Genomic DNA, 27,038 nt, shown 5'->3' with positions numbered 1-27,038 from the left:
GCAGCCTAATTAGTCTCATAGAACATAAAGCAGCAACTTGAAAATGATTCAAACTTATTAAGTGTAGTAGTCAGAAACTGAGGTGATTTCAGAATTTCACACTCCATATAGTTTTTAGAACAGCGGTTCCCTTTACGCTTCATGTCCCAGCTCAGTGGCAGAAATAAGTTCATATACTTTGAGTGAAAAACATTCAGAGTGAAGTTCTCTACTGGACTTTTTTTTTAATGAGAGCTGCTCTGTAGAGTCTCAACATGTAGCTGTGCAGAGGACTGACGCTCAGAGCGGAGAAGTTTTACACCCAACCTCACCATTTAAAGGACATTTAACACTAAAGCTTCAAACACACCTATGTGGATTTATTTTAAAATACTGATACTGGTACTGGTTCAAGTCCTGATGCGGAACAAAGTACGGAAGCTGTAGCAGTGTGTGGCAGCCTCACTCTGATATCTCTCCACTAATGCATGTCCACAGGTCCTGTTTGTGCATGTGTGTGATTCGGGCCTAAGTCATGTTCCCCTCTGGTTCGTTCTTTGAGTGACATCAGAACAAAGTCTGTCTCACTTCATCCAATAATTGTGAGGGATTTTTCAATAAGAACAACAAATGTCAGCCGGGCGATGCTAGAAGAGGAGAGGTCAGGGGGTCATAAAAAGTCAGCAGGATTCAGCTCAAAGAAAATGTCATGACAATCCACCCATCATTATTGGAAAAAGTTGATAAAGATTTTTTGTCAGATTTAAGCCCTTAGCAGGTAACCTTTTTTGCTTTTAGTTACAAAGCCTGAGAGAGGAGGCAGAGTATGTTTTTTATGACTAGTCACTGATTACACAGTATTGTTCCTATAGTGTGTGCAGTGTGCTTTTTTTTAATCAAATTTTTGTTCTCCACCTACCAACAGATTCCTGACTCTTACTATTTGAAATGTAGTGGCATTTCTCACGATCAAACTTGACTTCAGATTAGACTTTTATTGCCATTCGCACCGTTAGTACAGGTACACTGGAACTTTTGTATGCACCTAAGAGTACACAAGCATGGCAGCTGAAAGGCAGGAATGAATTGGGATAGTTTTTGAACTTCTTTTAAAGGCTTTATATTTGATTTTTTTGATCCAGCAGATGTCGCCCTTGAGCACCAGCATGAAACCAAAACAACTCGCGCTGCATTGTTGTGTTAGCATGCTAATGCTAGCGATCTTTATTATGCTGGTATCTTCACACTGCATGTAAATTTACCTGAAATGAGCGTGATCTAGAAACACAGTTAAGCAGTGAGTACAGTATGTTATTCTTCTTTTCTCTAGTCCCTCAATTAAACAACTTTTATACGTGAGGGGAGGAGTCAGCCGGCTGTCCGGGCGATGTAAACAAAGTGAAGCTAGGACTCGGAAAACTCTGAAAGCATCACAGACAGTGGGACTCGGGTGTTACACCCATTGTAGACAGTCATACTTGATTTCTATTATATTTAAGTGTGAAAAATCACACATAACGCCTTTAACTGAAAATACATAATGAAAAAAATGAAACTGTGGAGAAAGATGTGACATGGATGGGCCGTACATTATCGAGCTGGAGGTGAGTTAAAATGATTTGCTGCAGTCTTTGGCTATCACATGAGAATCCACAGACTGAGTGCTCAGCCGTCCTGACTGTACCGCTCACATAACAGGAGATCAAATCGTAAATATTGATCATGTTTAACATTTATGATTTGAAAATCGAGCAGGCGCTGATGTTCCTCTGAGCAGATCTGATTATTCTTAACAACTGGAAAATCTGACAGGATCATCTCTAGAGCCATCAATAAGACTGGCCCAACATCGGTCCGATCATGTTGTGGTGCGTTCCCAGCTTTAAGTATCTTTCCTCCAGAGTCTGAGCAGAATGGAATAACTGGAGCATGCTGGGAAACCAACAGAAAACCCTCAGAGGAAAACACTGGTCTCTGTCCTCTCTGAGAACAAAACCAGAGGACGCAGTGTTTTTGGTAGCCGAGAGTGATTCATTTTTCAGCAGGACACGTGCTCAGGGGAGGGAGAGGACGGGACACTGTGGACGGGTGAGACCTGTGTGGAGACTGCAGCCTGCTGGCCGGCAGGAAACCGAACTGAAACTCGCCTGTGTGTTCGCATGATGGTCCCCGGAGTATGTTACCAACAATGTAATGATTCAAGGTGATGGAAAGTGGCAAGATGAGATGCACCTCATATTTCACCGGACCCTCAACGTACAGTGAACCTGGAGACCACGCGAGCCGGGGCGACCTTGTATTTCATCTCAGTCTGTGGATAATTATAAACACACTCATGCTGCCGGCTCCTGGTTTTCGATGAAGTTAACCTCATACATCATCTGAGGCTGCTGCTAACAAGATAAGACACCAGTAGATTCAGATACGATTAAGACGCTTCATATTTCATCTGAGGCTCTGCTAATGTGTGGTTTGTCCCCGCTGCCCTGCCGTAGATCATAACTGAGGCTTTATTACACAGAGGAAAAACACAGCAGTGTAGGGATGAGACTCAGTTTGTTCTCTACTTTTTACTGATTGAAATACCCACACATGTTATCAACAGGGTGTGTGATTTTTTTCATTTTTTTTCAAGTGGTAACGGGTGACTCATTTTCTCAAAAGTGGGAATGCAAAATATTTGCGTTGCATTCTGGCACACTGCGCTCAGTCACAGCCTGTGCCCTTTTCTGCATGTTATCTCGACTAACTTTCTCTGTCCCTCTCCTCCTTTCATGTCTCTCTTCAGGCTGTTGCAATGTTGTAACAGCAAAATGTCCCACACAAAAAGCTATGTGCCGGGGGGCCAGTGGCCTAGTGGTTAGTTTGTGTGCCCCATGTACAAAGGCTGTTGTCCTGAATCCAGCCTGAGGCTCCTTTCCCTCATGTCATACCCCGCTCTCTCTCTCTCTCCCTAATTTCAACTCTATCCACTGCCCTGTTTCTAAAATAAAGGACTAAAAAGCCCCAAAAATAAATCTTTAAAAAACTCTTTCCTTTTCAAAGAGCTACTTCAGGAGCAAATCATTTACAGTTTTGTCATTTGAGTTATACTGAGCTCCTGTGAGTGACTTTCTGTTACCTTCAGTTCTGGCACCCCCTGTGGACAAAGTGGTGCCTCTTATATCATCTGTTACCTTCTCCTGTACATGGATAGGTATTATTTCCTTTGAAAACAAAGTCCTCCAGGTTGAATCCAACCTGTGGCTCCTTTCTCGCATGTCATTCACCCCTCTCTGACTCCCTCTTTCTGACTCTATCCACTGTACTATCTCAACATAAAGGCCTAAAAAGCCCAAAAACAAACCTTTAAAAAAACATCTAACGATATATTAATACCTGTTTCGACACCATAGCAACAAAAACACCAATCCCAGTACCCAATACTTGTTGATTCATTGTTTTTAATACCAATAATAACACAGCACTATGTCCACATTGCGTACATATTTGTGCAATTTAGCCACTCTTTCTCTCGCAGCAGCTTTTGGTTGAAAGTATGACAGAAGATCTGAAGATGTTTTTGAACTGTTTCATTCTATCAATCATTAAAATAACAGAGACTGTATCGCTCTATAATACTTTTTTTTGACAACCTTAATGCACACAGATCAAACTCTGCTCTACACATATACTCCAGAAAGTGAAATTCACTTTTCACATTCGAAGCCACACACAAATTATTTTTTAAGTCTTACAACTCTCTTTAGTACAGTCATGTTCTTAATTAGGATATGGTGTGTGTGTGTGTGTGTGTGTGTGTGTGTGTGTGTGTGTGTGTGTGTGTGTGTGTGTGATCTTACCTGCACAGTCACAGAGTCGGCCTGTCTCCTGATGTTTACGGTGTGAAGCTGTCCGTTAGCCAGACTCCTCACTCTGCTCCTCAACACTTCAGCCTCTCTGCTGCTGTCCAGCTTGTATCTCACCTCCAGCTTATCTTCACACACACACATAAAACACACACACACACACACACACACACACACACACACACACACACACACACACACACACACACAAAGTTTCACAAATATACAAACTTTCTCCTCTTATAAAAACAGCCACGTCTTTGCTAATCTTTACTTATCTTTTAAAGATGTATTTTTCACTTCAATGATTAATCAGAGAGATGAGTATCTGAGTCAATAAAGCTTCCATATTAAGAGGATTACGGCTTAATTCCCTATCAATAACAAGTCCAACTTTAATTAATTTTACTAATATTCACAGGATTATGAGCCGACTTAATAGAATCCCTGCGATGTCTTTGGGCTTTTGACACTGGAAGAGAATAATAAACGACACCTTGTCCTTCAAAAGGAAATGATTAACATTCATTTTCTTTAAAAATGTAGTTATTTCAATGAAGATTATTCCAGGGCTACTCTTCTTTTTCTTTCCAAGGTGAAGTTATAATTATTTGGTGTAGGAACTAATCCAGTTGGCTGCAGATTTTGAGAATAAACACCTGAATTCTTAAACAGCTTTTGAATGATTGACAATGAGTTTCTGTGTTTGGTTTAAGGCGATTTAACTGTAGCAGAGGGAGAAAAATTAAATAAATAAAAAAGGAGTAGAACAAGAGAAAGCTCTCAGGGATTTAATTGGACTCTTCAGTTTGAGTGCATTTACCTGACGACTCCTCGGTCAGCATGAAAACCTTAATGCCTCGCTGTCCATCAGCTTTCTCTGACTCATTAACACCAGAAAAAAAGTCAATTTGCAGCTAATCTAGCAGCAAAGTGCTGATTTTATTAAACTCCCGGAGGCTGAAAATGTGATTATTTTAAATCCAAAGTGGCTCCAACTTCTCTTAAAAGTCAAACTCACAACATCATTATTTCACACTAAAGTTGATAAAAACACATGAACAAGTTTTCTGCTGTTTTATTCAGCAGCACAGTGACCTGCCACCCATTAACGTTTACTCTCTCAGCTTCTCTCCTCAGGTCTCAGTGATAAAACCAGTGAACACTCTTTTCTTATTTCAGCCTGAGACAAAACTTAATAGCCGGTCCTGCTGGACGGATTACAAGGAGGTAGAGACTGACGGGGCGAATCAGAGAGAGGAGAGATCTGACAGATCCTGATAGATCTTTTAAAAGCTGCAGAGCAGAGCAGGAGATGAGGAGGAGGAAGGAGGAAGGAAGGAGGACATAAGGAGAGGTTGATATCAGGAGGAGATGACAGGAGCAGGAGACAGGATGAGAGGAAGAGAGGAGGAGAGGTAAAATGAGAGGCTGGGGAAAGGAAGAAAGTAATGGATGAAATGTGTCAAAAAAGAAAAAGTCTTGACAGAGTTTTGATTTAAGGTTTTGAAAATATAATCAGAATAATTTAGAAGAAGAGGGAGAAAACCACAACAAGAAAGAGACTGAGAAGGTATAATGAAGGAAAAGGGGAGGGATGGTTGGGAGAAGGAGGCAGGCAGGAAAAGAAGCTCATAAGAAGCCTTTCATGAATCATGTTCAACCTCAAAATGATTGATGTGAAATTGATGTTAAAAAAGGAGCGAGGAGGGAAAGATAATTAAAGGAAGGACTTTTTACGATGATGAAATCTGCTGTAAAAAGTATTAAAACTCAAAAGGATGCAGGAAAGAGATCAAAACACAATGAGCTTGAGTGGCAGCCAAAAGGAATCCTTCAAAATAAAAGCCCCCAACACCCTTACCATGCTTGTTGATGAGCAGGGCCAGGTACTCTCTGTAGTAGGAGCTGACGTAGAACAGCACAGCCGGACTCTGATTGGTTCTGAAGCTCAGGGAGACGTTCTCTCCTCTCAGCGTCGTGTCGGAGTAGATGGAGGACGGCAGAGCGCTGCTGTTCCTGCTCAACTCATACGGCTCCTTGAAGGTGTAGCTGACGGAGGTCCCTGATTTGAAGCTTGCTGACACCTCTGGAGGGAGAAAGAAGCAACAGATAGTTCAGAGAAAAATGTGCTGCCATGCAAGGTGCCAACCAGGAAAAAGGGATGTCTTCTATATTTATCCTCATCCTCACACACTGTTGGCATAGCCTGTCAGAGCAATCTGGGGTGAACTGGGACACTTTGACGTGCAGACTGGAAGAGCTACGAGTTAAACTGCTGATCTGGAGAGAAACTTTAGTGCATCACCTGCTCTAACTTCAGGAACACAGTTCATCACAATTAAATAACGAACCTCACTGAGAAAGTCTCAACAAAAACTGAACATTGGATCCAACTATCAGTCCATCTATCCATCCATCCATCCATCCATCCATCCATCAATCCATCCATCCATCCACCCATCAATCCATCCATCAATCCATCAATCCATCCATCCATCAATCCATCCATCCATCCATTCATCCATTCATCCATCCATCCATCCACCCATTCATCCACCCATCAATCCATCCATCCACCCATCAATCCATCCATCCACCCATCCATCAATCCATCCATCCACCCACCCATCCATCCAACAATCCATTCATCCATCCATCAATCCATCCATCCACCCACCCATCCATCCATCCATCCAACAATCCATCCATCCACCAATCTAACCATCCACCCATCCATCCATCCACCAATCTAACCATCCACCCATCCATCCATCCATCCAACAATCCATTCATCCATCCATCCACCAATCTAACCATCCACCCATCCATCCACCCACCCATCCATCCATCCATCCAACAATCCATTCATCCATCCATCCACCCATCCATCCATCCAACCATCCAGCCATCCATCCATCCATCCAACCATCCAACCATCCATCTTCTACATCACTTTTTCCATTCTGGGTTGCAGGTGGAGCTGATCCCAGCTGTGATTGGGCGAGAGGCGGGTACATCCTGGACTGTCAATCACAGGGCTGACATAAAGACAGACAACCAGCCACACATTCACACCTACAGGCAACTCAGAGTCACCTATTAACCTAATGAGCATGTCTTAGGACTGTGGGAGGAAGCCGGGGTAGCCGTGGAGATCCCATGCATGCACAGGGAGAACATGCAACAACACTTACCACTTCACCACCGTGCAGCCACATTAGATAGATTATAAAAATAACTATTTGAAATGTTCATAATATTCTGTTCAACCCTTATAATTCTAAATTCATTGAATATTTAAAGAAAAAGGACCAATCTTTGCAGGGTTTCAATGCTGCCCTTGTAGCAGCAAAGTCTTTTGCAGCCTTTTATTACCTTTGTTTAGTTTTATTGATAAATCTCTTTGATGTGGAAAACATTGACTTTTTATGCATGAACACCATTTATTTCACTTTGCAGCATCTCTTTAGTTTTTTTTTTTTTCCTTCAGTAGAACAACTGTTCAATAAAACCAGGTAGAGAATAATTGTTACTCTGCAGGAGCACAATTCATATATTCACAGCAACATTTTACTCTATTTCAACATTAGAATGAATTGCTCAGGGATGTTTCGATCAATTCCAAATAAAGAGCATCTAAAGATCTCTGACTCTGCCACACAAGGCTCGAAACGACCTTAATACTGATTACAGAGAAGTTCACAACCACTTCCTGACTACTTTAAACACAGCTTTACCCATCAAAATATTCACAAAGTTGATTAAAATCCCCTTTCAGGGCCTCCGCTTGCTGACGTAGATGCAGATAGGAGAGGAGAGGAGATACCAGCGGTGGTAAAGAAGAGGGCAGAGAGAGAGAGAGTCATCCCCTAAAATGTTCAACTCACTTTAAGTTCCTGAACCGGGACACAGAGTTCAATTCGATGATGCATTATTAGTGCAGGGAATTCAACATCAAACGGCAGACGTCCACAGACTCCAGCACATCAAACAGACTCTATTTGCATGAAACCTTTGATGTCACATAGTAGCTAAGTACTTCTTGATGAGTGTTAAGTGCAGTAAAAGGTTCGACGGAATGATGCAGACTCTTAACCTTTTATACAGCGGCAGAAAAAAAACACCCACACATGGACGCCCTGAACTGTCTCTTTCCTTTTGCATTTTATTCTCTGAGTTTAATGAAGTTCAGACTGAAATTATTGCCTTCATGCACAAATTGACTGATAAGACATTATCTCTATGGAGACGCAGACTTTGAGGATTTGTCTGCAAAGTGAAGAACTATGATCAGACAGTTCTCCTCTTAAAGGAAGCAATTGGTAAAAACGGCAACATCAAGTCTATAAAGGAATGGACTGAGGGTGAATTAAGGACTACAGCTGGCTCTGTGGAAGTCTGCAGAGAGTCTGATGGAGGCGTCGTCTGGAGTGGGTGAATTGTGGGTTTAGCATGTGGGAGCTACTGTATGCTACAAGCCATTCTTTGCTTACCTACAAAAATACATTTGGCTGTGTGGAGACGCAAAGGAATGAGGCGTACAAAAGCTGTGAAATGAAGAATGCAGGACAGTAAACACAGATGTGGACAGCACAGGATTTTAAAAAAGTTAAATTTTTAAAGAGAACTCCAAAGGGGCACTGTTAAGTACTGCTCATTTTCTTTTCTAGTTTTCTGACTACTCAAAGCGCTCTTTTTACACCGCAGGTCACACCTACACATTCACACGCTGATGGTAGAAGCTGCTTTTGAAAGTTGTCCATCAGTATGAACTAATCCCATTCATACACATACATACACCTATGACGAAGCAGCAGGAGCAACTTGGGGTTAAGTGTCTCGCCACATCGGACACGTAGCTGCAGGAGCTGGGGATCAAAACCCTGATCTTCCATTTGAGAGACGACCGACTATACCACTGGGCCACAGCCGCCTCAGCTCTAAGCTGATGCATCCTTTGCTAGTCGTGTCTGTTAAGGGGCAACATGCTCCTGTGGAAATTTATTTAAAAGCCTAATCTGTATCTACATGGAATTGTAGAATCTGTACTGGAGGGTCTAGATTTTCAGTATGGAAAGTGTTCTGGTTTCTGTCTGCAGTACATTTGTAGTCCGAACTGTATTGACCAATCAGGTATCAGCAGGCTTTGGTGTGAGGAAAAACAGCGCTAATGACAATCCAGCTCTCATGGACGGTATTCTGACGGTGATTTATTAGTCTCTATATACCATATCTGCAAAGTATTGCAGCAAACAATCCTTTATAAATCAAACTTTTAACTTGAGCCATAAATCTGCTCGACTCTGTGTCTTAAATCAAATCAGTGTTTAGATTCCCTGACTACCTGAAAGGCATCGGGGAAATAATCAGTAAGACCGCCATTCAACAATCAAGCTTTTAAGGGTTGTTTCCTTCTCCTCTTGAGGTCAGACCTGACAAAGTTTGACTTTTTACTTTTGGACAAATCTGCACCATGAAGTTGTTATTTTGGAAAACTTGCTTCCGGTTTATTGAAAGTAAATCACAATAAAAGTGGCTTCCTTTTACAGGTTTATACTGCTGAATTGGGCTTGATGAAGTCACTGTATAACTTATACTGTTGAACTGAAACTCAACACAAAAAAGACATAAAAAAGACACTACTTTACAGGATATTATCGACCAAGAAATTACCAAAAAGGAATAGGAAGTCTTGCCTGGAAGTCTCTTAACACTAACAGCTTGCTTCACATTAATTACTGAGAAATATGCATCCGTTCCCAGAGGCATACGATGTCTATCAGATGATGAAAGGCGGTGATTACCGAGGGTTCAGAGATTGACTAAAGCTCAATTTAAAAAAAGAGATTTTTTTAATTCAAGTTTTATCCCAAAAAGACGTTTAGTCCATAATGGAAAAGATCCTTCAGTCGGAGGAGACCATCTTCAGTACGACTTGCTTTCTCCTCTACAGTATGTGTGTACCTGTGTTGCAGAAGACTCCTGTGTATGCCGACAGGCTGCAGTCACAGTGGAAGCCGTTGGCTCTCTCCACACAGCGGCCCTGGTTCTGGCAGAGCGAGCCGTAGCTGCTGCAGTGACCCGGGCAGCCGGGTCGAACCCCGGGTGTGATCTTCGCCCTCTCCTCCAGGTCCAGAGTGACCCCGTTCAGCTGCAGGGAGCGAATGCAGCCCCGGAAGCCCTTCTGCCTGGACGCTGTGCCTCCTGACAACACACACAAAAAAACAATTCATTGCATTAATTATGTCGGCTTATATCACGTGCAATTAACATCAAAGCTCACATGAATCAACGCTAGCTGAGGTAGAATAAATATTGCTTTTCTCTTTGTCTCTTTGTCTTATTGTTTTATTCCTTTGTGTGCTGACTCTATGCATTCTCTCTCTCTTGTCTTCCATTCCTCCTCCTCCCGTCAGGTGCAGCAGATCCCCGTGTCGCCTCTGCTCCCAACTGTCGACACTCTTCTCTTGAAATGTCACAACAACAGAACAGCTCTGAGGCAACACGCTGGAGGTGGAAGCAGTATCAGGGACATAACTTTCACAAGTCGACTCTAGATCTGTCTATATAGATCTATGCTAGCTGGTGCCTTGCTAACTGTGTGGTTGGCTGTGCTGCTGACTGACGTGCATGTTTCCTCCCCTTTCCACCATTTTCCCCGTGCACCATCTTTTTACAATAGCTACAAAAACCAGAGGACAGTAGAACAATATCAGTGTTCCTGTTTCAGATGTCACAGTAGGAGATGTAACCTGTCAACCTGAACATTACCACAGGGATCATAGGTGGTAATCATTTTTTGTATTCATAGTTCAGACGTGTCAGCTCTTTGTTCTCAGCCGTCAAAGTTGACGACTTCCTGCTGCTGGTCAGCCGCGGCTTTTCCACACCGATAAATCACCGAGCTCTGTCAGGCCTCATTCTCTGCTCTGATATTGTAAAAATACAAATGTATTAAACTGGTGTGCTTTCTTTGATGCTGTGTTACAAAGTGTCACAAACTTCACCACGACTTGTGAGTGACGGCCGTTTTTTAAAAATACCTGTATTGTAACAAAATACAGTCACAATGCATTCATTAGTTTTGAGTGAACACCTATTCTTCTGTTGAATGTTAGAGCCTTCAATTTCTTCTACTATAGACTTTTAAAACATGGACGTATTCTCAGTGATGACACCCATTCGTTCCTGAAGTCCAACAAAGGTGGTCGCCATATTGGAAATGCTATTGCAAACATGCTGGACACCCGAGTAACAGGCGAAGAGGTGGAGCGGAGGATGGCCTTTAGCTTCTTGACAAACCTCTATGATGCACCTGCTGCATCAGTAAATGTCAGCCGTGTGATTGACTGGCGACAAGACGTACCCCCCCACCTCTTGGCTCCACCCCCCCCCACATCTTAACTTGACAACACAGTATGGATGGAAAAGTCTTCATTAGTGGCTGAAAATGGCCTTTGACAACCAAAAGAGATGTCAGGACATTGTACAGTGGTGTGGTATACATTTCAAGTAAATCTGAGTCATTCAGAAATTAGATAAAAAGCATCTTACTGCTCTAAGGCAGTGTTTCTAAACTCGAGGATTGGGACCCCATAGTGGGTTGTGAAGCTTTTTATTTTTTGGGGCATTTTGTGCCTTTATTGGAGAGGCAGGACGGTGGATAGAGTCGGAAATCAGGGAGAAAGAGAGTAAGGAATGACATGCGGGAAAGGAGCGGATTCAAAACTTCCTCTAGCCTGGAGGACCACAGCCTCCATATATGGGGCGCGCCCTCTAACCACTGCGCCACCAGCGCCCCTGTGAAGCTGTTTTTAGTAGTTCCCGAATGTGTGCCTGGAAAAATACTTGTGTCAAAAAGTCTGTGAAACGATTTTGAAATATGTGTCTTTGCTTTGTTTTTTTTGCAATTTCTCTTGAAGGAGTTGGTGGTGGGTCCTGAGGTATCGTAAACTTTGTTGCAGGTTTTTTATGTTGATGATAATGATTATACTGGTGACTTACAAAACTAATGAATTTGAATTTCAAAGTGCCTTTAATGTAACGTAAAGGTGTGACATCTTGCACATTAATATAGCAGAAATCACAGATAGCCTATAGTAAATGTCTCTCTGACTCATGACTGTCTACAATTCAAGATTCAATAAATGAGAAGCGCCAATACCGCTGGCTGTGTTGTTGTCGGAGTTGTGTTTACATCATGTTTACATTGACGGGACAGCCGACCCCTCCCCTTGTGTATTAAAGCTGTTTCAGTCAAGGAGAGAAAAGAAAAAGAAGAAGAAGAACATACTCACATACTCACTCAAGGGCAATTTTGTTTATTAGTTTGTGCTAAATTCATCCGTGTGAACGCGAGAGGAGGTAGGTTGGAGGTGTGTTGCGGGAGGGTAGAGTATTCAGAATAGCGGAGGTGTCTCCAAACCACAGTTTGTTTTGGTTTTAATGCCGGTGCTCAAGAGCGACATCTACTGGATCAAAAAGTCGCACATTCTGTCTTTAAAGACACTTTGAAGTAGTTTCCTGGGCTAATGAAAATAACATGAAGTGTAGAGACACTTTATTCTGCAGACAGCCTTTGAGAGTGAAACCTTCAGAGTCTGGAAAGTTTGAACAGCTTTATTGAATATAAAACTGTTAAATTGTACTTACATCCAGCGCTGTAGCTTTAGCTCAAACAAGACTACCTCTCAACAAGATGTGAAGACCATTTTCTACATTCTGTAAAGGTGAGAGCAGTTCTAAAAAGCATAATGAGGGACTTGTGGAGTAGAGTTGAAAAGTGAAGATCAAAGAATCCAAATGCGAATTAACTTCACCTCTGACCAAAACGAGCAAAGCTTTCAGTTTCGACCTTTCAGATGAGTGAGAAATTTCAACCTCACACAACCCTTTTACCGGAGATCACACTGTGAGAGCACACTCTGCACTGACGCATACAGTATGAGGGTGAATGAAAAAAACAATTACTGAAAAAGAGATCAAAAAGAGCATCAAAGGCAAAGCTTGTGGCTTAAAATACAAAGCACCTCGACCTGCAGGCCCGGGAGTGCAGATAGAGAGATTTAAAGGAAAAACTGATGAGTAAGCAGAAGAGAAATCTGGACCAGGGAGAGAATCAACCACATAGCCAACAGCACAGACTCAGGACATGAAAGCAGAATATTATGCAATAAAACACACCGGCTCTAATTAATGACCAAAGAGCTCAGTGAGGCTGGAACTGATGATTAGTTTTTTTAATTATTATTTAAGCGTCTGTTTTTAAGTAATGCCAGAAGCAATACTTAGGGGGAATATAATTCACCCTTGGAATGATTTGTGACAACTTGGATGATTCTCCGTCTTTCTAAAAGAATCGCTTCTCTTACTACTAACTGTTTTATCATGAAAGCGCCTGTGAGGAGTTTTTAGCGGCTTGTGAAACATTGATGCCAATTTATGAACTACAAAAAACAAACCACCTTACATGATTGCAGTACTCAGACACAGTTTTGAGTAACAATTTATATATATCAACATTTAGTACTTAAAAACTAAAAAGCCTAGTACTGGTCATTACTACACTTTAGTCTAAATTAAAGATGAAAATGGGGTGGCAGTAGCTCAGTCTATAAGGATTTGGGTTGGGAACCGGAGGGTGGCCAGCTCAAGTCCTGGTGCGGACCAAAACCAGAGAGGTGCCAGATCACTTCCTCAGCACTGCCGAGGTTACCCTTGAGCAAGGCACCAGACCCCAACAGCCCAGGAGCGCTTGCTGTGGGCAGTGCAAAGGCAAAAACTGTCCGCCTCATTTGAATCACATTTGTTTCCAGTTCTCCTCCTAAAGGCTCAAATCTACTTGCTAACTGGTTGAACATAAATATTCACATACTTGCCTCACATGTTACTGGAGGTTTCCTCTAGAGGGAGCACTACATAAATCAGATTAGAGATTCAGTTTTGCATGGTGTTATGTAAACAAACATGGTACACTCGGGGAGGTTTTTCTATTGTTAATTCTCTGATTACAGTGGTTTAGTTACCGGCTTGATTTATTATTATTTATTGATTTAAAAAAAAAACGTTCCCACCATTGTTGTAGCAGTTCTCTGGTGTCTCTAATGTTGTCACAAAGCGGTCTCATCACCATACGACCCTACACTGCTCCTAGTGGCTATATGCATATTGCATCTCGCGGGCGCATAGTGTTAATTTCAGAGACCGTGCACAAACAGCGCTCCAAACCAGCGCAGGATACACAAGGCTGATATGATGCGTTTGCTTAGTTAAAAGCAAGTACACCCAGGGCTTAACTGCTCACCGTGCCCTCTGCACAGGACGCTTAAAATAACACACAGATTTAAAAAAAAACAACACATTTTCAAGTCAAGCTCGGTTTTATTTACGCTTTAACAGATTAAGAGCCACTATGAGGATTTTGCTTCTGCAGTTGCGCTGAGGATTTGTAAAGTAAAAGCCAAACAATTCAGCCGGAGCAGCCTAACTACAGCGTGATATTTTTTAAAAGCAACATATAAATATGGTTCTAATTTGCAGACGGCAAAATAGAAATATCTTCACATACCAGTCAATAAGGACGCCAGAACAGAACCCAATAAACTTCTGCTTCTCTTTCAAAAACAGGCAGCACCAACACGTCATGTGAACAAGCCGCCCTGCTGCAAATGCAAAAAAAAACAACCTTTCAATTGAATCTGCTGCATGCGGATATTTTACACCTCCAAATATCAGGCAATAAAGAAACTGGAGAAGGAATCGTATGGCTTATAAATCCAGGGAGGCAATATAACCGACTATTAATTGAAACAATGTGATTCACTGACGTATAAATCTGTACAAAGCACTATTAAGACTCATAAATACACTGTTTATGGAAGCATGGTTTATGAATTAATAGATGGCGACACTTTACTTTATTAATTCATATCGAGCAGACTCATAAATGTGTGGAAAAGCACTGCGGTTGATAAAATAGTGCATCTACTTAAAATGCAGAAGAAGCATTAGAAATATAAACAAAAGCAAACATTTGAATCTGAATCTGTCAGAGGAAAAGCTCATGAATACAGTGTACATAACACAGTTTATACAGCATGTTGTGGCACCCAAGATGAGCTTTTATTAAATCTTATAGTACACAGTTTGAATGCTTTACATTTCAGGCACACAGATGAGGCCTTACAAAGCTCTCAAGGACATTTTATCATCAGAAAATCAACCTTGTTTCGAGTTCCTGCACCGAACAAAGAGAGTTGATCTTCTTCACACTGTAGGTGGTCATTCTCAAGGACATTCAAAAAAAAGCATCCTTGGCATGATAGATCTTTCTCTTTTTAACAAACAAATCTATTCAACTTACTCCATTGAGCTGTACTCATGATGTACTGCTGTGAGCTTGGTGACCTCCGAGCAGATTATCAGCTGAACACAGTCAGCCAATCAATATTCAGCTCAATTTTCCCCGCCGCTGCTCTCGTCGACATTTGTTGGTTTGTTTTCCCTCCACACTGTGTGTTTACTGATATGAAGTGACATACATAATATTTGCAGAATGATAAAAACCTGATGAATGATGGATTTTGCATTTTATTCCCCCCCTCCTGCGGGGTCTACAAACAGAGTGAGAGGTCATATAGAGAACTCTATTAGTACAGTAATATTGAACAGATGGAGCTGAGATAAAACGAGGCTGCAGAATTGATTGAGGTTATGTTCGAGATTTTCACCAAGCTGATGGTTAATTACACGAGTCCAATGAATCGCTTACAGTCCCAGATTAGGTTATAGATTATATTAGGACCCTCACTGCAAGAAATCACTCCACACACTACACCCGGGCCTGTTCAACTGGGACCAACTTCGGCCCGCGGATGACATCAGACTGGCCCGAGCATCGTTTCTATTTACAATTAAAATATAAATAACTAATAAACTTGTGACTGACTGTCATTGTTGCCACAGTAAAGTTTTAAAAACAGCACAGCGCTCCCGTTTAATAGAACATCTTTGGTCCTGTGCTCGCAGCCTATCACAAGCTTGTGTTGTTGATGGGGGGGGAACGGCTTTCGCACAACGTACTGCTGTGGTGGGCTTGCTTGTCTGGCCCCTGGGTCCTTAGCTTTCTGAACAATAGAGTTGAATAACCACTACATGGTTTATTAGATATGCCCTGAATCATGCTACATGTATTAAATGTGATTATTAGTCAGTGTTCAAGAACTACTCAGCTCATATTCAATAATGCAGAGAAGCAGGTGGGATCATGACACCTACAGTAAAGCACTTATAAAATATTTATCTTAAGATCTTGTACGGTTTCTTTGAAGTCTGACTCACTTGTGTCTTTGAGTTTATATTCTAGTACTGTGGATAATGAGGCAGTAGAAGCCCATATATAATAATAGGTTGTTAGACGGGTACAGAAAATAGAGTCTGACCTGACCTACATTCTTCACTCTGAGTTTCAGCTTTTACCCTCAGGGTGAAGAATCAGGGGCCCTCAGGACCAGGATGTGCCAAAGGGGGCCGAGCAATATGTCACCATTGCAGGAAGGTGTTTTTATGTATATGTGAATTTGTTACTTTGATATGTACTTTTTCATTCTCTTGCAACTGCAGGACAGAGTCAATGACACATTTCCCTTTGGGGACAATAAAGTATATCTTGTCATGATTTGGTCTGGTTTGTTTTTGTTTTTCAGAGTTTAGATTTTCTTGTTTAAGTTTTTGTTATTCTTCCCTCGTGTTGCTTGTTTCCCTTCGTCTGAATATCTGCTCTGAACGCTGTAGCCTCTGAAGTCTTCTGAGACTTCCCTGGAAGATAAATGTGACCAAACCTCTTAAGTGTCCAATGCAAAATGTGATTTTTTTTTTTTTTTAGCCTTCTTTATGAATTTCCATATTCTTTGAAAGCTCTTGGTTCGTTTCAGCCTCAAGCTGGCTCTGAACTTGACTGCTGCCTTTAGTTGTTGAATATCCTCCTCAGTAAAGACCAAAAAACAGCCTCCTTGCATATGACTTTACTTTCTACTTGTCTTTTATTGGTGTAGAGTATCGCCTGATGTGAGCTTGACAAAGAATGTGAGTGATATTTCAGCCCAAAGAGAAATCGACTACAAGTCCTCTTATCGTGCTGCAGACTTTAAGAGGAGCCGCAGAAATGGAAACACTCAGCTATGAAGTGAATAAGAAACGAGGCAAGTGTTTGAAAAGCGAGTGCCTCAGAGTTATGGAGAGACAGAAAAACTTCCAGAAAGACTTTGGGAGAAAACTCTCCGAACCCCATCAAGTAGAGTAATGAGGCCTAAATTCACCCAGATACTCATGCATACATTCGCCCTATCACAAGAGGCTGCTTTCTAATATCAACGTTTTGCAAAGAAGCAACAAAATAACAAGACTATGAATAAATTTGTACTACATTTGAACTCCTCACCTATGAAGAGCTGGCTGTTGAGCTGCAGGCGGAAGTGTCCGTCAGCTGGAGCTTCCTGTGTGGCGACAGGAAGTCCGTCCAAACGTAGCGACGCCTCCTTGACGTTGCGCTCGGCTCGCACTCGATGCCACCGGTTGTCGTTCAGCGGCACGCTCGACTCCACCTGGACCTCCAGCGGCCCGTTACCCACATCGAAGGAGAAAACCACCAGAGTGGAGGCTGAATGAGGAGAAGGAAAAAAGAAAAACCTTCTGATTAACTATAAACCTTCCAGAACACTGCAGGTCACCTGTGACCGGTCTGCTGTCTCCCCAGAGTCAGAACCAAACAGGGACGAGCAGCGTTCACTGTTCATGCCACATTTATCCAAATGAAGGAAACGAAGGAGGTGCGTTTACAGAGAGCCTTAATTTGAAGTTGTATCATAAGCCTTTACTGAGAATGGGTTATAAATCTTCACATTGTAGCTGCATCTCTTAAAGTCTAAGTCGTGCCAATAACACATATGGGGATAGAGGCAGGATCCTTAACAAGCAGGCAGGAAGGACTCCAGTGTAAGGAGTCTTAACAAGCAGAGGGGGGGGGGCTCTCTGTGATGTAGTCTTATTACTCATTCATAAAAAAACACAGCAAACAAAAAGCTGGCAGAGCCTCTAATGAAGAAGGCTGGTTCAAGTTCTCACAGGATAACAACAAACAAAAGAGCTGAGAGTCTGGCAAGGAGTTATGTCACCATTACATGGAAGAACTAGGCTATGCTAAACGTCTTTGTATGCTGCTAAAACTTTTTATTTCAGTTATTCCAAACCTTCCAGTGAGATAGGAATGCATGTCTTGTATGTCAATGTAAGTCAAAAAGGTTGAATAAAGTTTATTTTTGCCTCGATGCTTTGCTACAATTTCAAACTATTTTTTTCAAAGAGAGAAAGATCTTTTCAACACCAATTTAAATACAGATCGAGCCACCATGAAGTTCCCCTCTCAGCCAGAAGCAAGTACGCTGCCAGCCGCCAGTTCCCAGCTAATGAGAGACCCACCGCCCCTCCTCCTTCAGGCGTGACTAGATTCCACTGTAGACACACCCATTTATTTAATTGTAGGGTGTCCCCATGATGTGGCGCTATCCAAGAACACATCAACCACTATAGCTTATTAATTATTTAGTCGGGCCTAGTAAATGTACAAATGTACTGTAATCACTCAGAGGTGTCATGCTGACTCACCATAGACAATTTAACAATCTGGTAAAAGGAATTTGTTTTTATCTTTTAGAGATGTGCGACTGAAACCGTGACACTGAGGAGAAAGAAAAGACCGGGTCAATGCTCACTCACTGCCGGTTTCTGCATGCACATGAGCCCCTTCAAATGGACATGAACGAGGTTGTGAATGTATGACCTTGCCTTAAAGCCAAAATACAAATCTTCGAACAGATTGCATGAAACTATAACTCATAACAAATTAAATTCACAATGTGGAGGAGGCCGTTCTACAAAATTAGGAAACTATTGGCACTATTCCAATTTGAAAGAGCAGCCAGTATGTTTTAAAAATCAACACTTTTAGTTGATATTTTCTTTATGTTGGACTTTTCAATGGACTTAACTTTGATGTGTGCTTTATTTAGTGGGTCAGTGTATAAATGATAAAGCCACTGCTGGTTAAAGTTCCTAAAGGAGTTTCAGCATCTTGAGTCAGAACCAAAACAAGCTCCTTTGTGCTGCTGCCTTGTTTCAGCACCACGGACAGATCCTCAGTGCTGAGCGTCTGTGTTTACTCCTCTCGGGGTGTCTGCTCGGCTCTCTCTGTTCCCTCCAACAAAAGGCGTAAGATTTAAGAGAGCGAGCAGGCTGAGCAAACCACCATCCTTCATGCTGTGCTGCTCGAGAGTGAAGATGTATTACTACCAGGGTACAAAGCAAGATGAAACAGAGTCCCAGCATCTTGTAGTAACTTCACTTTTGGCAATTGTTTTCAGTCAAAGTGAAGCCCACAATGTTACAGAGCAAACTCATGCAGGTGGCAGGATTCAGAGCGAGGAACACCCACACTGTCGATGATTTCTCATGAGGAGAGGGGCAGTTTTTGGAGCAGTCACTCCGATAAGAACTTCTTCAAAAAAATGCAACACAGCACAAAAAGAACCAAAAAAAGCAGAAACTGAACCGAAGTGAAAATGTGGTGAGATTCAAAAGGGAAACTACACATAATCCTAATAACTAATTCAAATCATCCACACAAGCCATTTCACACAATACACATTACTGCCGCCCATAAATGTGCGGCCTCGTTCAGCCACAATGCTGTCATAACCATACAGGCACAAGGACACCTTGCCGGATAATACAGCTATATTTTAAATGACACGATCTACGGCAGGCTATAAACATACATCTCACACCCGGCCACATTTCCATGGCACCCATAAAAATAAATAACACTCTGTTAGTTATTACTGTCATAATCCAAATGACACCCTATTGCTACCATAAATGTGTGCCTTACACCAAGAGGCAGGGATTAATGGAGGGTCACGGCGTAAATGCCCCTGAGAGTTCCTAAAGCCGCTAAATTAAAAATAAAGGTGCATAAAAAATAAAAAAAAAGCCACTGCAGTGATTAGAATCCCCTTTTTTTATGGATCTTATCTAGACTACTTTTTATGTGTTGTGTTGGGTGTCGTGTGGAGCAGCATGCTCAGAGGTTTGAGACTGTGCTGTGCATTCAGCTGTGGTCTGTGTGTGTGTGTGTGTGTGTGTGTGTGTGTGGGGGGGGGAATTGATCGCAGGACAAGAAACAATGCAATCTAAAGCAGAATACAAAGTGAGGAGAAACACAAGCGGTACCTGCAGAAATACAAACTCTGCATCAATCAGCCTGATGGTGAATCAAAGTACATCTAAAAAAGGTAAGGGTAGATAAATGAATAGGGAAAGTGTTATCATCCTCTCCTGTAATCCCTGCACTGGAAAAGAAATGAAACACGCTGTGTGAGGATGAGTGGAGGGTTTCTTAAGGTGCAAGTGTTCACAGTTCAGAAACATAACAGAGAAATCCAAAGTTTCCTTCTATTGCATCACTCTGACACAGAAATAGATTTTTTTTTTAAACGGTCTACTACTCTTACCCCCCTATAAATAAAACTATCAAACACTGTAAAAGGCTTAGAAGACACACAAAATCCCCTTGAAGCTTGTTTGAAACGGATTCATTCTTCACCCTCCAGCTCTTACTCACAGCTCAATTCGATCCGGATGAAGTCTTTGATGCCCAGGTTTTCCAGGAACACACCGGAGGCGGCCGTGGTCTTAAACAGGAAGGAGACGTCTGCGCTCAGCTCGGCGTGGAAGGTGGGGAAGTGGAGGTACGACGTCTCTTTGTCGAAGAACGCAGCGTTCCAGAAATTCTCTGAAATACACAGTAAAAAAAAACTCTGTCTGCAAGTCATAGTACTAATGATTCTAGCTTAGCCTTGGTATTTTTGCACACATGGGTTCTTTTCTGTTGAATTTTATTTTTTAATCATTTTTAGTATTTTCCATTTGTTATGTTCTTACTTTTCTTTATGTTCTTCTGTGTTTGGTGCAGTTTGCTTTTTTCTTGTTTTTGCCTTTGCTGTTTGTCGAAGCACTTTGTAAACCTGTGTTTTTAAAGGTGCTATACAAATAAAGATATTATTATAATAAAGTTATTATTATGTATCCATCTAAACATGGATTCCCATGAAATGTTATTCAGAGCAAAGCAACAAAAAACACCACAAATAAGCCAATCTTTACTCAAGTTACCAAAAGAAAATGTTGTAATGCTGCACAGCTGTATTACAGATCTTAATAACTTCAAGGGATTTTCAGTTTTATACCTTTTAATAATTTTTTTGCCACCCATGTTGACTTTGCAGAAAACAATAGTTCAACATGTACAGAATACCATTAAAGGTGCACTATGGAGTTTTGGTAGAGAAATGTGAAAGTTGGAGAAGTGTACAGATTCTGTGGTATATGTTCATAACTCTAAACACAAACTGTCCTCAGAGGAACATTTGGTCCCTGGAACGCTGTTTGAAGATAAAATGCTGCTAAAGAAGTTATGGTGGTGGGTCCGCAACAGTGAAACTGTAACTCTCCTGGAAGCTTTTTAGCTCCAAACATCCAGGGACCCATTTTTTATTCAAAGTAAAGTTTGTGTATTCAGTTCAGAAAATATAACATTGAATTGTTTCACTTTTCCAACTTTCAAATTTCACTACAAAATCTCCATAATATCGATAATCTTAATCCACAGCCAGTGTAAACTAACAGTGACATCAAGTAGTTTAATCGTCATCTACGACATCAGGTAATGTAACAGTACTCTGTTATTGGACGGATTAAATGATCTCTGCTCATAATGTGGAGAATGCACAACCAGTCTGCTCTACCTCATCCTCCAATTTATCCCTCCTTTAAAAACGATCACCATGACAACCATATTTTACAGAGGACTTTACACCTACTACAAGCTAGGTGAAAGGTTTAAGTTACAAGCTCTTTTTTTTTATCAGGTGATGCAGAACAATACAAGACAAGTGAGGGACATGACAAGAGCAAAAGTATGTAGGAGACAGGGGAGACACGACGATACAATGCACAGCGTAGACAAAGACAAGACAAAACAGGCAAGCAGGGAGCAATGATAACGTTTTGCAATTTTGTATGTTGAGGGTGTTGAAAGGCCCTGCTTGTGTATGTGTGTGTGTATGTGTAATTCGAGTGTATGCTTGTATTTATTTACCTTTCCTTTTTCCCTTCCTCTATACCCCTATTCCTATTTTTGTCCTTCTTCCTTCCTTCACTCCATTTTTCTTTTCTCTTTTTTTTTCTTCCCATTCATTTTCTTTTTTCTTTTCCTTCTCCTTCCTTCTCTTATTTCCCCTTTCCTCCCCCTCTTTCTTTCTATATTATCATTTTTTTTTTTACTTCAGTCATTGTGTGGTGCAGGGGTGCCCCTGTCTCAGCTGCCCCCAGACCCTGCGGAGGGGGGCCAGCTGATAGGGTTGCCTACTGCTACCCTCCCGCCAAGCTTGAACAAGGAGGGGCTAGAAAGCATATTCAAAACAAAGGGAAAGAAGAAAACAAGAATAACTGAGGAATGATAACAAAAAAATAAAAAAATAAATAAAAAAGTGGATAATGGACCATATCAATTGTGTTCCAGTGTAGTGTGTTGTTGGGTTACAACTTTGACTGCACTTGAAGTATATCAGCTGATTAAATGTAAGTAGTGCGTAAACCCGGTCATAAGTTAGATCTAAAATGAGTCTTATGTATAGTTGGTACATCCTGGTACTGGATAATGGCCAATCAATTCTGATGTGTGAACATCTGCTGTCACGCAGTTTGACAAAATAAGCGAGTGACAGAAGTAACCTCCATAAAAGGAAGAGAAGTGGACTTACTGTCTCCATGGCAACGCAGAGCTCCCACCCTGTAGGCGGCCTCTGAGCCCGGCCTCTGGACGTCACCCAGCACCAGAGACCTGACAGGGAGGCTCTCCTTATGGGTGAGCAGGCCCGAGTCCTCCGCCCTGCAGGGAAAGAGAAGGAATAAGGGAGAGAAATGTCAATAAACAAAAAAAACAAAAAAACATGAAGTAGGAGATGGAGCGAGCACAAAGAAAAACTGAAATATTATCATCTTTTTGTGTAGATTCAACAGCTGTGTTGTTTCTCTGTTGCATCACTCTCAGGACAATATTACATGTTGTTACAAGGTGACGTAAACATTGCAGTGTGAAGGTGCAATCTCTCGGAGGACTATTTATTCCCACAACTGAATTATAACCATCCTGACAAGTCAACATCCATCTGAGACGGTTTCTGGAACAACTCCTCCTAAAAACCAGACGCCTGCTGTCCATCGACGCCCACATGCAGCTCTTCCCACCAAAGCTAATCCTCCCCGTTAGCTCCTGTTGCTGAGAAAGAGTTGTCGACAAAAATACATCCAGGGCCGGGAGGACTGGAAGCGGGGAAGTGTTTACAGCACTTTGTGAGTCTGATGAAATATTGAAGAGCAGCAATGGCAGCTCCGGTCTGTAAAAATAGACCACCGAACAAACAGTTCGTACTGGGAAATGATAGAAGGAAGCAGGTCAGGCAGCGGCACGACAGCTTACAACTAGAGGAAAGGCCAAAACTCTGAATTCTATCAGACCGATTATTCTGTTTTCTTAACTGCCAAAGTTAAACTGGGACAGTTTACTGCTGTGCGGTCTGGCACACATTCATAAATTATGTACGCTGGAAAAAACATTATATTTAACTTTTCTGATGCTTTAGTTTGGAAACCAATTCTAAAGACAAACACGCTCAACTCCTAAACAGCGTATAACAACTGAGTGATGAATCCTGGATAAGTGTCCAAAACAAGAAAAACGACAGTACAGCACTCCACACTGGTTTAAACGCTTTTAATTGCCACATGATGGATGTTTCGAGCAGACTCTCTTCTATTCTCTGGGAATATAGCCTGTTTGAGTACAATTTGAAGTGCATTACTTAGCGTTTTTCTTCCTATCTGCGACACCTCCAAACGATGGCTAATGGAGCTGTTTATATTCCCTCACACAATCATTCATTTTTCTTCATTCAGCTAGACCGCCCTCTCTTCCTCTTCCTCCGTCTCCCCGCTCTGGTGATCAGCTGATTATGGGTTTTTACTCTTTAAGCATTCAACCAGATTCTAACACAACCTCTCTCAACCAATCATCCTGCTGCTTTCAAATTTAGAAATCTGTTCTCTCTCTTCTGCAGTGAGTTTATCATTTCAGTGCGATTGCTGTGACCCTCTTCCAGCTCAGCAGAGTTCAGATACAGCCTCAGAAATTCACTCCTCATCACATCCTGTGTTCTTCTTTCATCACCACCACCACCAGAGAGGAGACTCCATATCCTCTCCTGCTGTCAGCCTCGCTGCCCCTCTGAGAACATGAAGTCATAACGACGGAGTCTAAGTGCCAGAGACATTGCATATTTTATCTTTTTCTAAACTGTTAAATAAATAAGTGTAAAATCTTACTTGGGTCTCTCCTGATTGAAATATCCATCATGGAACTTCTGGAGGTTTATCGTTTTTAGGTTTTACAAATCAGAATTTTTTAAATCAAGAGAAGAAGAATACCTCCAACGTAGCACACTTTCAAATGGTGAGAAACATTTTCAGTAAGAAAAGAAAAGTTTCAGTACCACTCCACGCGGTCTGCGTCACAGTTGCAGTAGTGCTGTGGGTCCACACAGACGCCCTGCAGGCCGCAGGCACACTGCTGGCTGCCTGGCTGAGCTCCACCCCAATAAGTCTGGAGAGTACCGGGACCAGGACCACCGAACCACCAGCTGAACGGAGAGCCCTCTGAAAACACACACAACAACAACAACAACAGATTCATTTTGTCTGACATGAGAAAACATTTCAGTCATTTACATCAGACGTCCAAAAAAACAAGCAGCAACCTCCGGTCTGGAAAAATGAAGCCAAAGCAGAAGTGTCAAATCCTGCAGTTCGTCGAGTGCTTGAGGCTGGCTCCAAATTTTACAAATCGGATATCGGACTGACGGCGCTGTTCCACGTCACAGATCAAGACAGATCCCTGGGCACTTTAAACATTCTTAAATTGCTTTTGTCTCGACTGCAAGCGTCCACAAATATTTAATGAGAAAACCTTACAGTAGTTGCTGCTACATGTTTGTATGTGAAACCAGCAAAAGTTCAAATAACATTCTTTGGCATCATTGTAATTTTAGTTTTAGTTTTTTCTCTTTCAATAAGAAGCTACAGTTTTGTGTAGCCATTTTTATAATACCAACAACATTAATTATGGTTAAAGAATATCTGAATCGGATCAGAACTGAAAAGAAGTGGACGTGTGCATCTTTACAATCAATGTTGCATTTATGTTTTTGAAATTACTTAACATAAAAAGTTTCCCGTCCACTTCCTCAAAGGCAGCGTTGATCAAAACACGAGCATAAACCCGGATTCAAACTCCCAGCATGATGTTTGATGAATCACTTCATCACTGGACGGAGATAACGAGAGAGCACGAGAAAACACAGACTGAATAAGTCGGACTTGATGTCCATTTCAAATGAAGTAGACATTTCAACAAATCAGACTCAATCCATCTGTCTGGCTAAATTCAAAATATGAATAAAACACTGAAAGCCTGAACTAGTTTGCATTAATTAGTCAGAAAGAGTAATTCTGAGTCAAAGTCATTCTGATTGTTGGACAGAGTCCCAACGATGTGCAGAGCCGCAGGGAGTAGATTCCCCCAAAGCTTTTGTTTTGAACAATCACTCTGTTAAGATCTGAGCAGAAGTTAAACAAATATATAATGTCAGTGGTAACAACTGGAGTTTGGCATTAAAATCTCATTAGCTGATTAAAGACAGTGTTTTTTTGTTTTCATTATTTAGTCTGAGTTTAAGTTTTTTCCACTTCTGTCTGGAGGAAAAAGAATAAAGACCAAACATGTAGCTTCTTGTTGTGGTAGAATTTCTGCAAGAAAACATCTGAGCCACAACATGAAGACCTGATCCTGATCCTAATCCTGATCCTAATCGCCCCCATGAAGCCTGAACACTGAACCTTCACAGACTTTAGCAGCGTCAGGTGTGCAGTGCTTGAGTTGGTGAGTCTGTGAGGGCTTGAGATGGTCGATAACGGGACACAATATCATGACATCACATGATGCCTGGAAATAAGATGCACAATTAGATAATAATATGAAAAAAAGCCCACTTCTAGAACCAAATTTGCAATGAACTCTGGGTAAGTCACATCAGAACATCCCTGAGTTTGGAATTCAGCCAAAGAGGACCTTACCTGGAGTGTTGAGGAGGCGGGACTTCCTGCAGTGGTAGGACAGCTCCTGTTCACAGTGCTCTGATTGGCCGATGGCTGCTGATAACTGCTCCTCTCTCGTGGAGTAGTCAAAGTGGACTGAACGCTGGTTCACACCTGCAGACGGTCGGACTCTGGTCATCTCTGTGTTGTTGTGCTGGATCACCATCCACGTGGTCTCCTCTGTTGATGGAAACAGACACAAGAAAACACACATGTTAAAATAATGTAAACTATGCATCAAGGGGCTTCTGCTGGTCACTTAGAAGGGCTGAAGGTTTTTTATGTCTCTGTCCTTTCTGACCACTTCATATTTCACTTTTGTATTTTTTGTGTGAAAGAGAAAACACTGCTGCACACCATCTTGCTAAATGATATGTATTTATAAATAAACAATGTTTCTTGTGATGCTCAACCTTCATAAGACAACGGAGATGATTCAATGTCAAATGTATTTATCTTCTGTCTTTATTTATTTATGCTAATTGTAATGTTTTTAACTCTGCAAAGAACTTTGAATAATTAGTCTTTGTTTTCAAAGTTTTTTTTATGAAATTTTAGAAATATTAAGAGCTTGCTTGTTTTTAATAACCACATGAGTGTAATCTTCCCTGTGAGTGTGTGAGATGTAGAAGAGACACTGAGAGAAAAAGAGAGAATCAAAGACAAGAGACAAACTGAAGAATGTCATCGTCCATAAATATACAGTTATGTAAATCATGAAGAACACAGAAACAGATGGTGTGAAAGATATACATTTAGACCGGAGAGGAAAATACAATCAACATGATGAGAGGGATGTGAAGCACTAAGACATTTATAGACAGAGATGAATGTGGGAGAGAGAGAGAGAGAGAGAGAAGTTGAGAAAGAAAGAAAGAAAGAAAG

At 41.5% G+C, this 27,038-nt stretch overlaps 1 protein-coding gene across 1 annotated transcript in view; it reads right to left on the bottom strand.

The window, feature by feature from the left end:
* Window positions 1-27,038, bottom strand: part of LOC109989882 (contactin-associated protein-like 4) — a 116,723-nt gene that overhangs the window by 11,541 nt on the left and 78,144 nt on the right. The window contains exons 13-20 of the mRNA XM_020641796.3: window positions 26,133-26,333; window positions 24,494-24,656; window positions 22,706-22,833; window positions 20,506-20,676; window positions 17,269-17,487; window positions 9,795-10,034; window positions 5,692-5,916; window positions 3,822-3,955 (exon numbers count right to left, since the gene is read on the bottom strand). Coding sequence (XP_020497452.2) covers window positions 3,822-3,955; window positions 5,692-5,916; window positions 9,795-10,034; window positions 17,269-17,487; window positions 20,506-20,676; window positions 22,706-22,833; window positions 24,494-24,656; window positions 26,133-26,333 — 1,481 coding nt within the window. The remainder of the gene's footprint in view (window positions 1-3,821; window positions 3,956-5,691; window positions 5,917-9,794; window positions 10,035-17,268; window positions 17,488-20,505; window positions 20,677-22,705; window positions 22,834-24,493; window positions 24,657-26,132; window positions 26,334-27,038) is intronic.

Source organism: Labrus bergylta, chromosome 4 (genome assembly GCF_963930695.1).
Source record: "Labrus bergylta chromosome 4, fLabBer1.1, whole genome shotgun sequence".
Lineage (NCBI taxonomy): Eukaryota > Metazoa > Chordata > Actinopteri > Labriformes > Labridae > Labrus > Labrus bergylta.
This window is presented reverse-complemented; position numbering and strand designations above follow the sequence as displayed.